Below are 13,825 nucleotides of genomic sequence, written 5' to 3'. Positions count from 1 at the left end.
GTCGCAAGCAACATAATAAAGAAGATAGGAGACATTATGACATAAGCAAAAATTACTCAGAAGCGAAATTAGTTGAAGCTTATTAACAACGAATAGAGCAGCTGTTGGAGCCCTTTCGACATGTCGCGGTGATGAAAAAGGTGATGAAATGACATGTAAATCAGACAGGATGTAAGATAATGCACTGCCTTCCTCCTTTATTGCCACCTTCAAGTTCAAAGGCGTGAATTGAATTTATCAGCCTCGGTTCGAAACCTCTTAATGTCATTTTCAATCTTTCGGTCAGTTCTCGCTTCGTCCTCTCGTTATATGTCAAACGAGAGTTCACCATAGCATTTCGCAGTTTGCGACGCATGACATTGTCAATATTTCGATTTTCGTAGAAAGCATCCTCTGAGAGGCGCGTTGATCTTTTCACTCTCGGCTCGAATTTTCACCGGCGGTCTCCCATATCACTTCGAGAAATAATTTCATTGCACCAATTCGCTCCTCTTGTTTACTGTGGATGACGCATCAGAACTTAGGGTTAGCTGCTTCCAAAATGGCCCCCCGTGCCCTTCGTTTACTTTTCAAACCTATAAGTCTCACTCGGGGCGTTGAAAGTCTCAACAACGGTTCTCACTTGCATGGTGACCGCTCAAACTCATCATCGGCTAGGTGCTTCCCTAGAAGCAATTTAGGATTCAGCCCTTTGAAATTTGGACTTTTCAATGGGTTTTTTTTTGGATTGAAGAATCAGCGGCCCAACTTAAAACAATTCTGAACAAGATCTTACGCGCGATTTCGGTCAAATTTTGAATCAAGCATAGCTTATAAGTACTTGCTTCTTATCCAGATCAAGGCCAAAGAGCTCGCACTTCCAGCTTTCTCTGCAAACATCATACTTGGAATTCAACAGAGTTGCAATTCAATCTTTTTCCTTAAAGCCTCTCTCTCTCTCTCTCTCTCTCTCTCTCTCTCTCTCTCTCTCTCTCTCTCTCTCCAGTAACATGATCATGTCCATGGAAAGGACGAGGAGCTTGCCACTTCAACCTCCGACTTATGGAAACCTCATTACGATTCTCAGTATTGATGGTGGAGGGATAAGAGGGCTTATCCCAGGAACCATCCTCGCTTTCTTAGAGTCTGAACTTCAGGTATAATACATATAAATCAGTCACTTGCTAAGGCTTTTGTACTTTCTTTGTAAGAAACGCTTTGCTGCGTGCTATAATCACTTGAAGTTCGCCTTTTCATGCATGCATGTCCCATGCAAATTTTGATTCCTAACTGGAGAACATATCTTTGTGGACTGGTGCAGAAACTAGATGGTGAAGATGCAAGAATCGCAGATTATTTTGATGTTGTTGCTGGAACAAGCACTGGTGGTCTCGTCACGGCCATGTTAACCACCCCGGATGAAAACAATCGCCCCTTGTTCGCTGCGAAAGACATTAAGGATTTTTACCTTAATAATTGCCCTAAAATCTTTCCTCAAGACAGGTGACCCTAAATTTTAAAGCCTATATAGGTGTAATATTTACAAAGTAATGCTTTCTAACATATAATGTCTTTATAAATTGAAAACTACAGTTGTCCTTTCGCGCCAGCTACGAAGATGATTAAAGCTGTGACTGGCCCAAAATACGATGGAAAATACCTGCATAAGCTCGTGAAAGAGAAGCTCGGGAGCACAAGATTGCACCAGACATTGACTAACATTGTTATCCCAACGTTCGACATCAAGCGTCTTCAGCCAACGATCTTTTCTAGCTACGAGGTTCATTTTCTTGTCCCTAACATGCATATAATTTCTTTCCTTATTTATATTATTTCCTTAGTTTTCTATTTATTATGATATATATAAATAATCAACTAAGTATTTTGTTTTCGGGAAAATGAGTAGGTGAAGAAAACGCCGACCATAAATGCCTTGCTCTCGGACATATGCATCTCGACCTCAGCAGCACCAACTTATCTCCCGGCTCATTATTTCGAAACCCAAGACTCCACAGGAAAACTGAGAGAATTCAACCTCATAGATGGTGGCGTAGCCGCAAACAATCCGGTATGAAATAACTATATTTTGGCAGACCTGACTTAACAAAACGTGTTTCTATAATTTCTAACTTTACATCGTTCATCATGCAGACGTTAGTCGCAATGGGCGAAGTGATGAAGGCAATCATGGGAGGAAGCTCGGATTTCTTCCCTATAAAGCCGATGGATTACAGAAGATTTCTGGTGATATCACTCGGGACGGGTTCACAAAAATCAGAAGGGAAGTACGATGCAAGTGAAGCGGCCAAATGGGGAGTGTTGAGCTGGTTGAGCTGCAACGGCGGGAACCCGTTGATCGATGTGTTCATGCAAGCAAGTGCCGATATGGTCGACTTCCACCTCTCCGCAGCCTTCCAGGCCCTGCACCTTGAAGCCAACTACCTCCGGATTCAGGTATACTTATTGCACCTTGAATCATTTAAGAAAACTAACACCTCGAAGAACTTGAGTTGACACGCTAATCGAATTTGGAATGGCAGGACGACAACTTAAGTGGGGTCGTGGCATCTGTGGATATCGCGACGAAGAAGAACTTGACCGACTTAGTCAGAACCGGTGAAGCACTATTGAAGAAGCCGGTTTCAAAGGTAGACCTGGAGACGGGTGGATGCAAGGCGTGTAACACGGAGACTAATGAAGAGGCTCTCAGAAGGTAAAGAACCATCTGAACGATGTCTCTGAGTTCTTAAATTATTTAAGAGTTTCAGGGCAATGTATAATCATCGAGGTTACTAAATGCAATTCTAAACTGTGGTTTCAGGTTTGCAAAAATGCTCTCGAACGAGAGACAACTTCGTCTTCTTAGGTCGCCTCATGGACATAACTCCGCAAATTTGAAGCGATCTAATCTGCACAGTCAACAGACGGCAATTTGTGAAGATTGAATCTTAGGGGATAACTCATTTATTCTTTGATTGTTTCATTCTTTCCATTCTTCTTGAATGAAATTCCAAGCGCCAATTTTCGCATTGGGTTAAAATTGATCTAATTCTCCTTGATGATTAGTTTTGTATGAATTAACTGGTGCGATAGGTTGTGAACACCATCTATGTGAATAATAAAACCTCATTATTATGGGCTGTGGCTGGAAAATCTAGGCATAACTTGCCTATATAAAACATGGTTTTTGAATTTTGTATTTTTTTATATGAAAAGTTTAGGAGGAGGGGAGGTTATCCCGTGCAAAGGTCACGGCATATCACAGGCCTATAAGATCTTCTAGTGGATTTACAGATCGCCTACCAAAGGGCAGCAGGATTCGAATCTGGACATGGTGTGCGGAGAGTTCGAACATTACCAGTAGAGCCAACCCACTTTGGCATGGTTTTTGAATTCTATAATCACACTAACACATTTTTATTTGGAGTTTTATAGGGTGTACTGTGTAATCTATTTGCTGCACAGTCCACATCCTTCAACATTGATATTGGTAGTTATGGTTCGAAAAATTGACTACTAATTAATAGTCATTAATGTATATTATACAAAAAAAAAATTACACGGATTTTGTATTCAAAATTTGCCACTTTTACTTAACGAAACTTTACATATATAGGGTTGTATAAAGAGCTATATCAAAAGGCCTGTTTTCCTTGCACTCCCTTGTCCCGTATTGGGTGGAAAGCACGCGAATATGTGTGCAGAAAATTAGATGATGATGAAGATTTATAACAACATTTCTAATAATCCGTGCCATCGACATAATGTGAATAGCGGTATATGTTATAGTTTGTTATTTTTCTTCGCCTAAGAACTATTTGCATCGAAATGATATTTTTAGCAAAACCTGAAAAAGAATTTAATTATTACCAGTGCTTAATTGATCCTTTTCCTCAATAAACTTTCTAGTAAGAACAAGCCATTGAGACACATGTTTTATTTCAATTAAATCAGAATATATAAATTTTTTAACAATGTTATTTGTGTTTCTTTTTCCCTATTCTGTTATCTTAAATGAGTACTTCTTAATACCAAGGACAACATTCATTAAAGAGTATGTGTCATGCAACCAGTGAAACATTGACATATATCGAAATGCGACAACAATTAACGACCTACTTTTTAGAACAAAGTCCAATGCCTACTCATGTCGTAAGCTTAGAGACATCAAGCATATATACGAATTTGCAAGAACTTACACTAGAATACATTCAATATAATACGAATGTAAAGTCCATATATCATGCAGTATTTATATGAATCAATACCATATACTATCTTCAGTTACTCAAAAAAATTGATAAATTTCATGCAACACAACTAGATGAATTAACCGTATCCAATATTGTATCGAGATAGCTAACATGATTTTCATGACGTACCCACTTTACCAAATTTGGTTTGGGATAAATTGTAAATTCGTATATTGCATTGGAAATTAATAAATGTACACATAATAAGAACGTTGAGAAAAAGTGCCAAAATATCTATTTTCAATTATGATTAAAATAAATTAAGCTCGGTGATTTTATGCGAGATTAAGTTGTGTTTTCGTCGTGTATTATGAAATGCAGTACCATGTAACGAATTGCCAAAAATACAAAAAGAAAAATATATATGACACATATATGTACAAATTTTTCTAAATGATTAGATATAAAGAAATGGAGTACATCTTACCTTTACCAAAAAAAAAAAAAAAAGAAATAGAGTAGGTATGATCAAATAAAAAGGGATAAATTGAAGTAGTTGAGTGTAGGAGTGGAGGGTCTCTCTTCTTTGTGAGGTCTTTAAAAAGTCAACCATCCAAGTTTGATTTACTAGATAAATAGATGTCCCTATTATGTCTTTGGTTTGTCCCTTTATAATTTCATCCGGGCGGTTTTTATGGAAAGTCTAAAAAGTGAGACTAAACTCATTTTTCTAGTTATATATTAGACTAGAGGCAATGTAATAGCGCGTAACTGTAGTTCGGTGGTTGTGCATGAAAATAGAGTGCATAACTTTGTTTTTATTGATGAAAAGAAAGTGGATAGTTACTTTGAAGAAGTGGGTGACCAATAGAGGTTTGATAATGCAAGAGGAGTTCTATGGAAGTAACTACTGATTAATAGAAAAACTACCTGGTCGAATGCATAAAAATACCATTTCTATTTTCTTGATGTAAGAATGACAAATTTTAGGGTTTATTTTGATGATTTTGGGGGTGGATATCAAATATAAAAGTTCTCTTTATAATAGTGTAGTTGTAATAGAAGAGATGGTGTATGGTTAATTTGGGCTGCCCCACTTGACAAAAGACAAATGTCATGATACTCAAGTCAATATGAACTCTTTCGGCCTTCTTAAAACTGACATACTAAGTTTTATATGTTCTTACCCATCTTGTGTGTTCGAGCAGGTTTCAGTCTATTTATATCTTCATCTTTTCTCACTTCACTTTACTTATAACAGAATAAAAGTCCATATTCACTTTCTTATGTACATGTCCATTACATCTTAAGGAAAATGGGCAGTGAGAGAACGATTTTGAAAAATACGACCGTTGCTATCGAGCTCTCCCTAATCTACAATGGATCTCTCCCAAACCCACGGTTCATCCACCCTTTCATCCTTGGACCAATGTTTGGGAACTGAGCTGGCTGATTCAATCGGCTCAACCAAGTACCGGCTGGTCATCCAGCCCGATCAAGACTACCATGCTGTACGACCATTGAACCGGCGGCACATCCGACCGGATCTAAGCATATAAGAAAGAAATCCGAATCCTACCCCCTTAGTTCCCAGCCGGATGCTCTAATCAACTGCGCCAACAACTTTCTCACGTACATACTGGCAAGTAATTTCATTTTAAAACACACTTTCTAAGACCCTTTCACAAGCAAAAAAACAAAAGATGAGGTGCCTACGCACAACAAACAAACTTCAGTACCTTTTTGCCATCTTCCTCAAGGTTCTCTAGCTTCAATCGAACGGCGAACGACTGCTAATACATTGTCCATGGGCCAGGCCCGCCAAAGAAATGGGCCCGATGTTCGGGCCTCGCGCCGGTTGTGCCGGACTGGGCCCGTTCGATCGGGGCCCAGTTTATGCAGCAGCCATCTTCCAAGAAGCCCAAACAAGCAGCACGAGCTCCCGCTGGCTTGCAGCTAAAGTCATCCCAAGTTCTTCATCTTCTCCTCCTCCTTCCTCCTCCTTCCGCCATCGCGGTTCACGGCAGCAGAGAACTCGAGAGAGGACGAGGAAGACCGCAGGAGAGAGACGCAGAGGCGCGGCGTGATTCCGAACTTGAATGTCCGGTATGGAGAGGCTGCAGCGGATGTTCGCCGGCGCCGGAGGTGCTCTGGGCCACCCGCCCCCGGACTCCCCGACCCTCGATTCCTCCGAGCAGGTCTACATCTCCTCCCTCGCCCTCCTCAAGATGCTCAAGCACGGTAAATCCCTCTCTCCCTTCGTCTTTAGCCGCTGCGGTCGCTCGATTCCGACAGCTCGACGTGAAAAGGAAACCCTAATTGGAAATGCCGGTTGGCTGTTCTCTAGCGTTACCGGAGGGTCGGTTAGGGTTTCTTGCCGCGTGCTTTCCGCTGGCCTCCATTTTCAATGTCGGGGGATCGGGGAAAGATTGCTGTCTTCGGCATCGAATTTTGAGCTTTCGGATCGAGTTTGTTGGTTTTTCGGTGTTGTTAGATATTAGTTGTGGGTGCGATGGTGGCTGGATAGTGTTTTTGCTTTCTCTAAATGGAGACTTGGATTTGACGGACCAGGGAGGGCTGGGGTTCCCATGGAAGTGATGGGCTTGATGCTCGGGGAGTTTGTGGACGAGTACACTGTCCGAGTCGTCGATGTGTTTGCTATGCCGCAGAGCGGTACTGGTGTCAGTGTCGAGGCGGTAGATCATGTGTTTCAGACCAATATGCTTGACATGCTCAAACAGACTGGAAGGTAATTCTCTGCACACTCGGTGCGATTTGCTATTTCTTACTAACTGATAGACAGTTCTCGGTTTATTTTGGTTAATTGTATCAAGGCCCTTTTCATCAAGCTATAATGTCGAGTAGTTCTTCAGAGGATATTGCTTAACTTCTGATGAGAAAGTGAATTTTAAAAAAAGAAATAATGTGCAACTGAAGTTAGAAACTACTGCTTATTGACAATGATGTATCTTAGCTTCTGGATGGATTTTGAATTAGATCTTCAGTGTTAATGATGGAGCTGCTTAACTTGTCCTTTCATGCTATGTCTAGGATTGTTTGTGAGTCGAGACTGGGGAACTCATAATGATATGATGAAAAGAGAAGAATGGAATTTGATTATTGTAATTTTACTCAGCAGTCGATGAATTAGAGAAACGAACTGCATTCGTTTTTCAGAAGTTAGCAGAAATTTCTCAAGAGCAGATAGTTTGACAGAGCTTTCATCAGTCAATTGTATTTCTCCTAGAGAAGTTAGTTATCGTCTTATTCTATCTTGTTGAGAAATTCACACCTACAAAGCGTCCTCAGTGAACTGCATAACTCCTAAAAAAGTATGGGTCTATCTTAATTAGGTGGTTTTGGGACTGGTAAAACTGGGTATTGCACCTGATAAGCCCTTGGCTGTTTGTTTGTATTCTGGTCTCTCTGAGGAATTGATGATCATTACAAGGCCTTCAGGTTATGATAAGCTGATAAGGTTTTATGTAGACGCTAGTTAAGAGAAAATTCTAATTACCGGTAGAACCACAGCATGATTGTTGTTTTTTTCAGAATGACTTGCATGTTGAACTTCATAGTTACTTACTGGTATGATTTTCCCTATCTAGAACCATGAGCATGTCGAAGTTCATGTTTCTCTGTTTATCACACACGGTAATGCTTGTGTAATACGAATGTGAATGCTTACCTAATTATGTGCTGAACAATGATTGAATAGTCTCCAATTAAGTTTTGGTATGGTAGAATAGAATTCTCTGAGCTCATGGATGTCATGGCCGTTATGGGCTTGATATATTATATGATAGATCTTCCATCTGCCAGATTTTCTGCTTCAAGTAACTTGGAAACTGAATGGTGATGATCCTTGTGTTAGATATTATATGTTAGTGACTGACAAACAACGGTTTTTTTTTTCACTGCTTAATTTCTGGGTCAATTGAAATGAGGTTTCACGGGCTTTACTTTTAAAGAGAAATTTTTGTCCATATGTTCTGTCCTAGCTGTTTATCATAGGTCACCGTTCACCAGTACGATATATATGTGCTAAAGATGTGCCTCTTTGGATAGGTAGAACTTTTATTTTCTACTTGTGTGTGTGTGTATCTTGGACTGAATTTTTGTGGATGGTTCTTGAGTTGGACACTGGCTATTTTATCATCTAATACTATAATGCAATAGGTCAGATAGGCACCAGTATAAAATTCTAATTGTAACCTGTGATCAGGGTTTTTATTTTATTTTAACTGCCCTTTTTCGTCAATGTTGGTCATCCTGGGTCTGGGTTCTTCTCTATATGTGTATATGTTGCGACATATGTTTATGTTTTATATGCTTATTAGGTGTTCTGCATTGCAGACCAGAGATGGTGGTAGGTTGGTACCACTCTCATCCTGGCTTTGGATGTTGGCTTTCTGGGGTGGACATCAACACGCAGCAGGTCATCTCTTTTACTCTAAATTTCCTTCTTATAAGGAGCATGCAAATTGTAATTACAAATGGTATGACCTTTTGGGCTTTACAACCACTATTGGTTGGTGATGTAATTTAGAGTTATGATAGCATGGCATGCAAGTCTAGAAGTATAACTATGGAGTTTCTTTTATTCATCAACCTATTTTCCCTATATCGTTTTTTCCCCAGCCTCCTTATGAACACAATGTCGTTTTGGAACACAGCCAAATGAACTCAGTTACATTGAGTAGAAGTATCAATAGCTTTGATCATGAGTAACACATTGACATGAGAGTTCACGACTTTATGCTTTTCCTTTCTTGTATACTGAGATTCTGGTCTTGATGGAGGTGGGTGTTTGGCAACCATCGGGCTATTAAAATTAGAGTGACATTAAATTTGTCAAGACGATCTACTAAATTGATTTACTAAGTTATGTTATAGACTGTAGCTGAGTTTGCGAACAAGGAGGCCATATTCAACATTAAGTAGAACTCTGCTGCATCAGTCAGTGAACCAATTTAGTGGACTACTAGTCTTTAAATACCTGGCATTATTCTCTAAATTATCTCCAGAGCTTCTCTATTGGGAGTGGTGTGTGGATGGTTTTGGTTGAAGGTTGTGGCTTTGGGGATTCAATCGGAGAGTTGTAACTCAAGATAGTTCAGATATTTTCACCATTGGTTGATGACCATAGCCTATTGCATTCATGTATGATTGGTTTCATTTGTCTTTTTTTTGCTAGACTATAATTGCTTATAGGTTTCCAGTTGGATCCAATTGTTAACAAGGCTGCTTTATACTTGTGATGTGTTCTTATAAAATCAGAGTTTTGAGGCTTTAAATCAGCGTGCGGTTGCAGTAGTTGTGGATCCCATTCAGAGTGTCAAAGGGAAGGTGGTGATTGATGCCTTCCGTTTGATCAACCCACAAACCATGATGCTTGGCCAAGAACCCAGGCAAACAACCTCCAACCTTGGACATCTCAACAAACCGTCCATCCAAGTGAGTGCTGACCAGATAATGCTCTCTTTGAATATTGAGTTTTGATCTTATCTCATTGGGTTGACTTCATATTTTTAGGCATTGATCCATGGGCTGAACAGACACTATTACTCAATTGCCATCAATTACAGAAAGAATGAACTTGAGGAAAAAATGCTACTTAATCTTCACAAGAAGAAATGGACAGATGGCTTGACGCTTCGCCGTTTTGACACACATTCTAAAACCAATGAACAGACTGTTCAGGTAAGTCAAGGTCTTAATCTGTTGCATCTAGATTAGAGAATTGGTTGCACCAGTCACTTAGAGTTGGATTCTGGACAATGCAAGACAAAGCCCTCTGCTCAAGCATTATTTCATGTAGTGTCCATGTTTTCCTAATTAATTAAGATCAATTAGCTTGCAATGCATATAGACTTTCATTGAACTGGATGTTGAGAAGCTGTCGTTTCTTGCAAAACGAATGATTGTTTTCAAATTCAGATCCTTGTTTTAGTTGGATTTCTATTTTGGGTGTCCAAGGCTCGGAGGAGAAAAATTTAGGTTTTATCATCCAAAAGCTAAGGACAAGTGCTTTATGCTTTAGGTGTAGTGTTGTTCATTCTTTGGTATATTCTCTTCCAAAAACTATTCATGAAAGTGCACTGCAAAGTTCTTTTTTTAAAAGGATTGGCAAAGACCTAGTCAATGAAAAGCGACAGGGCAAATATTTATAGGTGACAATCTAAAGTCAAACCTTTACACAATTATTGGTGCATACTCTGGACAGGTGTGACAGATAAATTACAACGCATCCACCGCAATTATTGTGTATGACATTGTGTATGGTGGTGTAATAAATGCCTTGAGTCTGAAGACTTGAATGTGGGTTTTCCTTATAGGGCCCGTTTAAGCTAATGGTAGATACATATACGTCACCCTTGTGCGAGGAGTAGGAAAGTGAGAGGAAGAGGAGGGGGGGGGTGTTGTTTGTTGTTGTTGGGAACTAATTCGCTGAATTAATAATGGAAGCATGGTGCCGTCTTGGGGTGTCCATATTCAGTATTTGTTGTTGTTGGGAAGTAATTCGCTGAATTAATAATGGAAGCATGGTGCCGTCTTGGGGTGTCCATATTCAGTATAACTCATGTGATCGTTTGTATCTTATTAGAGTCCAATAAAGAGTAGTGACTGGCCACAATTTCCATACGGCAGGGCCACAGAAAACCCATCTTTTTCTGCAGTTCATTATGAATAATACGTCATTTGGTTGGTCAGTGGGCGTTGTTTAATGACTACTTCTGGTAGGATCATAAAGAGTTGATTTTTCTTTTTTCTTTTCTTCCAATCTTTGCAGGAGATGCTGAATTTGGCAATCAAGTATAACAAGGCGGTGCAGGAGGAGGACGAATTGCCACCGGAGAAGCTAGCGATCGCGAATGTGGGAAGGCAAGATGCCAAGAAGCACCTCGAAGAGCATGTCTCCAACCTCATGTCTTCCAACATAGTCCAGACCTTAGGGACCATGCTCGATACCGTTGTCTTCTGAGGCCCTCCAAGTCGGCATCCTATCTACCTGCATTCTGCATGACTCTGTATCATCTTTTGTGGCGGTGTTTCGGGATTGATTATTAAGTTGGTTTGATCGGTAGACGCTGCAGGTGGCTTGTTAGAAATCTAACGCTTTTTCTTCTGCTTTGCTTGTACCCCCATTCAAACTAAATTCAGTTACCAATTTGTTCTTGTCCAAGAAAAGGAAACAAAAGGAGAATGCTCTCTCTATACTAAATGATGGGCAGGTCTCCTGTCCCTGTTCGATGAGGACGATGGAGGGAGTTGACCAAGACGTTGCCACCACATCTCTCCGGGGGCGCATATGGGACAAGATCCTGTGCATTTTATCGCTTTACTCAAAAGCGACACAAGCTAGTCGTGCAAGAATTTGAGGAGTACGTGCTTTGTTGTGCTGGTTTGATATTAAATTTACGTACTTGTCATGATTCTTTAGTGCAAATTGGAGAACTTATAAGAAGAAAAATAAAGATTTAGTTAACAAAAGTGACGTTTGATTTGGTTGAAGGTTAAGATAATCCATGAATAAAGTTTATAGTCGGAAAAAGGTGTAAAAATATGAACGAACGAAAACCTCGGAAACGACCGCTGTACGCCAAGTTCACTTTATAAAAACGAAAGTCTAGAACTTTGCTAGGAAAGTCAGAATGTGACATCCATGTCTCTCGCCCGCTGTGAAAATCAATAACCAGAAAATGATATTAAAATAACCAGGAATTCACAAAAGCTACCCACAATTCTCGTGGCGAAGAATGTATCAACGACCACGTTTCTACACCACCACAAGCGACCACTCCACGACGACCAGAAACTTTATTAGCCACAGCAGAGGCAAAAGTAAACGAAAGAATTTGAAAACGCCCTCGAGTTGTCCACATTCCACTTGCGTTCCATGCGCCCTCTCACTCCACGGCCTCCTCCTCCTTCGGATCATCACCGTCGCTGTTCACGAACGAGGCCACGCGCTTGAACAGCCTCTTGGCCCCTTCGCAGCTCGGGTCGAAGATGTGGAACACGTGATCCACGCCCTCGATCTCCATGAACTCCGCCGCGGCCGCCCCGCCGCTCTCCACCAGCTTCTCGTAGTACATCCTCCCTCTGTCCCTCAGGATGTCCTTCTCGCTCACGATCACCAGCACCTTCTCGCACGCCAGCCCGTCCACGCCGGGGGCCCCGTCCGCGAACGGGTTGATCAGCGGGTCGTCGCACCCCTTGTCCGACACGCACACGAACCGCCACCAGCTGTCCACCCACGCCTTCCGACCAGGGTCCGCCACCTCCACCCCGATCGGCGTCTCGCCCCAGAAGTACGGTTGTATCATCCCGATCCCCGAGACCTTGACCCGCTCGCCCAGTACGTCATCCCTTATCAGTGATGGACGCAAAAACTTAGATAAATAACAAAATAAGGAGATTTTACGTAAAATTACACTACTGCGGTAAACAATATTAATTAGTGCCTCCACAACATGAAAGTGTTTATGTTTTAAAATTCTAATCATACGTAACACAGCGATGAAATCTCAAAGTAACTTATACTTGAAAACTCACTCAGCATCTTTAGGTTTGTCATTGTTACCGTACCTGAGCCGCATGGCCAAGTGGTGCGACATGTTGGCGCCGCCGCTGTCACCGACAAGGAAGAGCCGGTCGAAGTCGGCATGCTCCCTGAGCCACGGCTCGCACCGGGCATGCTCCGATGCTATCCACTGCAGAGCAGCCCAGGAGTCCTCGTAAGCCGCGGGGAGGGGGTGCTCGGGGACTCGACGATAGTCGATGGAGACGAGGACGACGTTGCACTCGGCGACAAGGGCGTTGAGGCTGGAGTGATACTTGGGGTCTGCAATGGAGGAGATGATGAAGGCCCCGCCGTGGAAGTAGACGACGAGGGGGAATTTCGTGGCGGCGGACGCGGAGGAGGGGCGGTAGATTCGGGCAGAGACGCCAGCGTCAGGGAGGATGAGGATGTCCTTGGATTCAACTCGGGTCTCGGGGTCGAGGTCGGGCGGGGCGATCTCAAAGCCGGCGAGGCGGTCGAAGGTGCCGTCTTTGTAGACTCTGATGTAGGGGAAGATCTCGAGTGACACCTCCTTGGATGAATCCATGAATGAGAGAGAGACGTCAACGATATTAATCAGAGAGTGGTGAAGAAGATGAATTGAGAGACAAGAAACAGCGACGGCTGAGACAGGGAAAGCAAGCGGGCCTATTTATTAAGGACTTCTGGTAATTTCTAGTAATAACAACCTAGAAGAAAGGTTAGTCAGTCAGGCTCACTGTTACATGTCAATGTCTGACTACGTCTTCCAATGTGGTCGCAATACTTTTCAGTCCCGTCGAAGACAACCTTGTTTTTCTTAATCTGATGATGGTGGGATGATAGCATCTCGTCAGATCGATTCGGATTGATCATTGTTTTTCGTAGTTCAGAAACATGTTAGGCCTGAAGGAAAGTCGTCGCATCAGCAATAATTGCGGAACACCGGATGAATGTATCTCTCGTGGCTCTTGCTTTTGTTTATTGTCTTGTCATCATTCTATTACTATTCGGAGTAACTACACCTTAATTTTCCTTTCTTCCTTCGGTCCTTTTGGGAATTTCCAAAGGGAAGCGAGCTCTTCTTCATGACAACGAGGTACGTTTG

General features: G+C 41.7%; 3 protein-coding genes across 4 annotated transcripts; 2 read left to right on the top strand and 1 right to left on the bottom strand.

Annotated features, from left to right (window-relative positions):
• The first annotated feature begins 679 nt into the window (after positions 1-679).
• On the top strand, positions 680-3,395 carry LOC115675824 (patatin-like protein 2). Its single transcript, XM_030598606.2, has 7 exons — positions 680-1,136; positions 1,301-1,482; positions 1,573-1,759; positions 1,886-2,047; positions 2,131-2,433; positions 2,520-2,692; positions 2,801-3,395. Exons 1-7 carry the CDS (start codon positions 990-992, stop codon positions 2,922-2,924), a joined length of 1,278 nt encoding a protein of 425 aa, XP_030454466.1. The 5' UTR covers positions 680-989; the 3' UTR covers positions 2,925-3,395.
• A 2,757-nt stretch (positions 3,396-6,152) lies between these two features.
• LOC115675724 (26S proteasome non-ATPase regulatory subunit 14 homolog) lies at positions 6,153-11,397 on the top strand. 2 transcript variants are annotated; one of them, XM_056321235.1, is made up of 6 exons: positions 6,153-6,413; positions 6,744-6,921; positions 8,529-8,610; positions 9,453-9,629; positions 9,708-9,875; positions 10,399-10,443. In XM_056321235.1, exons 1-6 carry the CDS (start codon positions 6,272-6,274, stop codon positions 10,402-10,404), a joined length of 753 nt encoding a protein of 250 aa, XP_056177210.1. In that variant the 5' UTR covers positions 6,153-6,271; the 3' UTR covers positions 10,405-10,443. The 2 variants fall into 2 exon arrangements, with proteins under 2 accessions (XP_056177210.1, XP_056177209.1); XM_056321234.1 differs by lacking the exon at positions 10,399-10,443 and adding an exon at positions 10,966-11,397 and having other exon boundaries at positions 6,161-6,413.
• A 458-nt stretch (positions 11,398-11,855) lies between these two features.
• LOC115675801 (probable carboxylesterase 2) lies at positions 11,856-13,675 on the bottom strand. Its single transcript, XM_030598576.2, has 2 exons — positions 12,765-13,675; positions 11,856-12,545 (listed from the first exon to the last, which is right to left on the bottom strand). The coding sequence occupies exons 1-2, from the start codon at positions 13,283-13,285 to the stop codon at positions 12,083-12,085; spliced, it is 984 nt and encodes a 327-aa protein (XP_030454436.1). The 5' UTR covers positions 13,286-13,675; the 3' UTR covers positions 11,856-12,082.
• Between the last annotated feature and the right edge of the window lie 150 nt (positions 13,676-13,825).

The sequence above is a fragment of the Syzygium oleosum genome, unplaced genomic scaffold (assembly GCF_021117445.2).
Source record: "Syzygium oleosum isolate NSW1041296 unplaced genomic scaffold, Sole_v2.1 Sole_v2.22, whole genome shotgun sequence".
NCBI lineage: Eukaryota > Viridiplantae > Streptophyta > Magnoliopsida > Myrtales > Myrtaceae > Syzygium > Syzygium oleosum.
This window is presented reverse-complemented; position numbering and strand designations above follow the sequence as displayed.

Coding starts and splice junctions, on each gene's coding strand:
- LOC115675824 (XM_030598606.2), top strand. CDS start 990: ATGATCATGTCCATGGAAAGGACGAGGAGCTTGCCACTTCAACCTCCG. Junction 1,137..1,300: donor TCTTAGAGTCTGAACTTCAG/GTATAATACATA, acceptor GGACTGGTGCAG/AAACTAGATGGTGAAGATGC. Junction 1,483..1,572: donor AAAATCTTTCCTCAAGACAG/GTGACCCTAAAT, acceptor TGAAAACTACAG/TTGTCCTTTCGCGCCAGCTA.
- LOC115675724 (XM_056321234.1), top strand. CDS start 6,272: ATGTCCGGTATGGAGAGGCTGCAGCGGATGTTCGCCGGCGCCGGAGGT. Junction 6,414..6,743: donor CCTCAAGATGCTCAAGCACG/GTAAATCCCTCT, acceptor TTGACGGACCAG/GGAGGGCTGGGGTTCCCATG. Junction 9,630..9,707: donor TCAACAAACCGTCCATCCAA/GTGAGTGCTGAC, acceptor TCATATTTTTAG/GCATTGATCCATGGGCTGAA.
- LOC115675801 (XM_030598576.2), bottom strand. CDS start 13,285: ATGGATTCATCCAAGGAGGTGTCACTCGAGATCTTCCCCTACATCAGA. Junction 12,546..12,764: donor CACTTGGCCATGCGGCTCAG/GTACGGTAACAA, acceptor ATCACTGATAAG/GGATGACGTACTGGGCGAGC.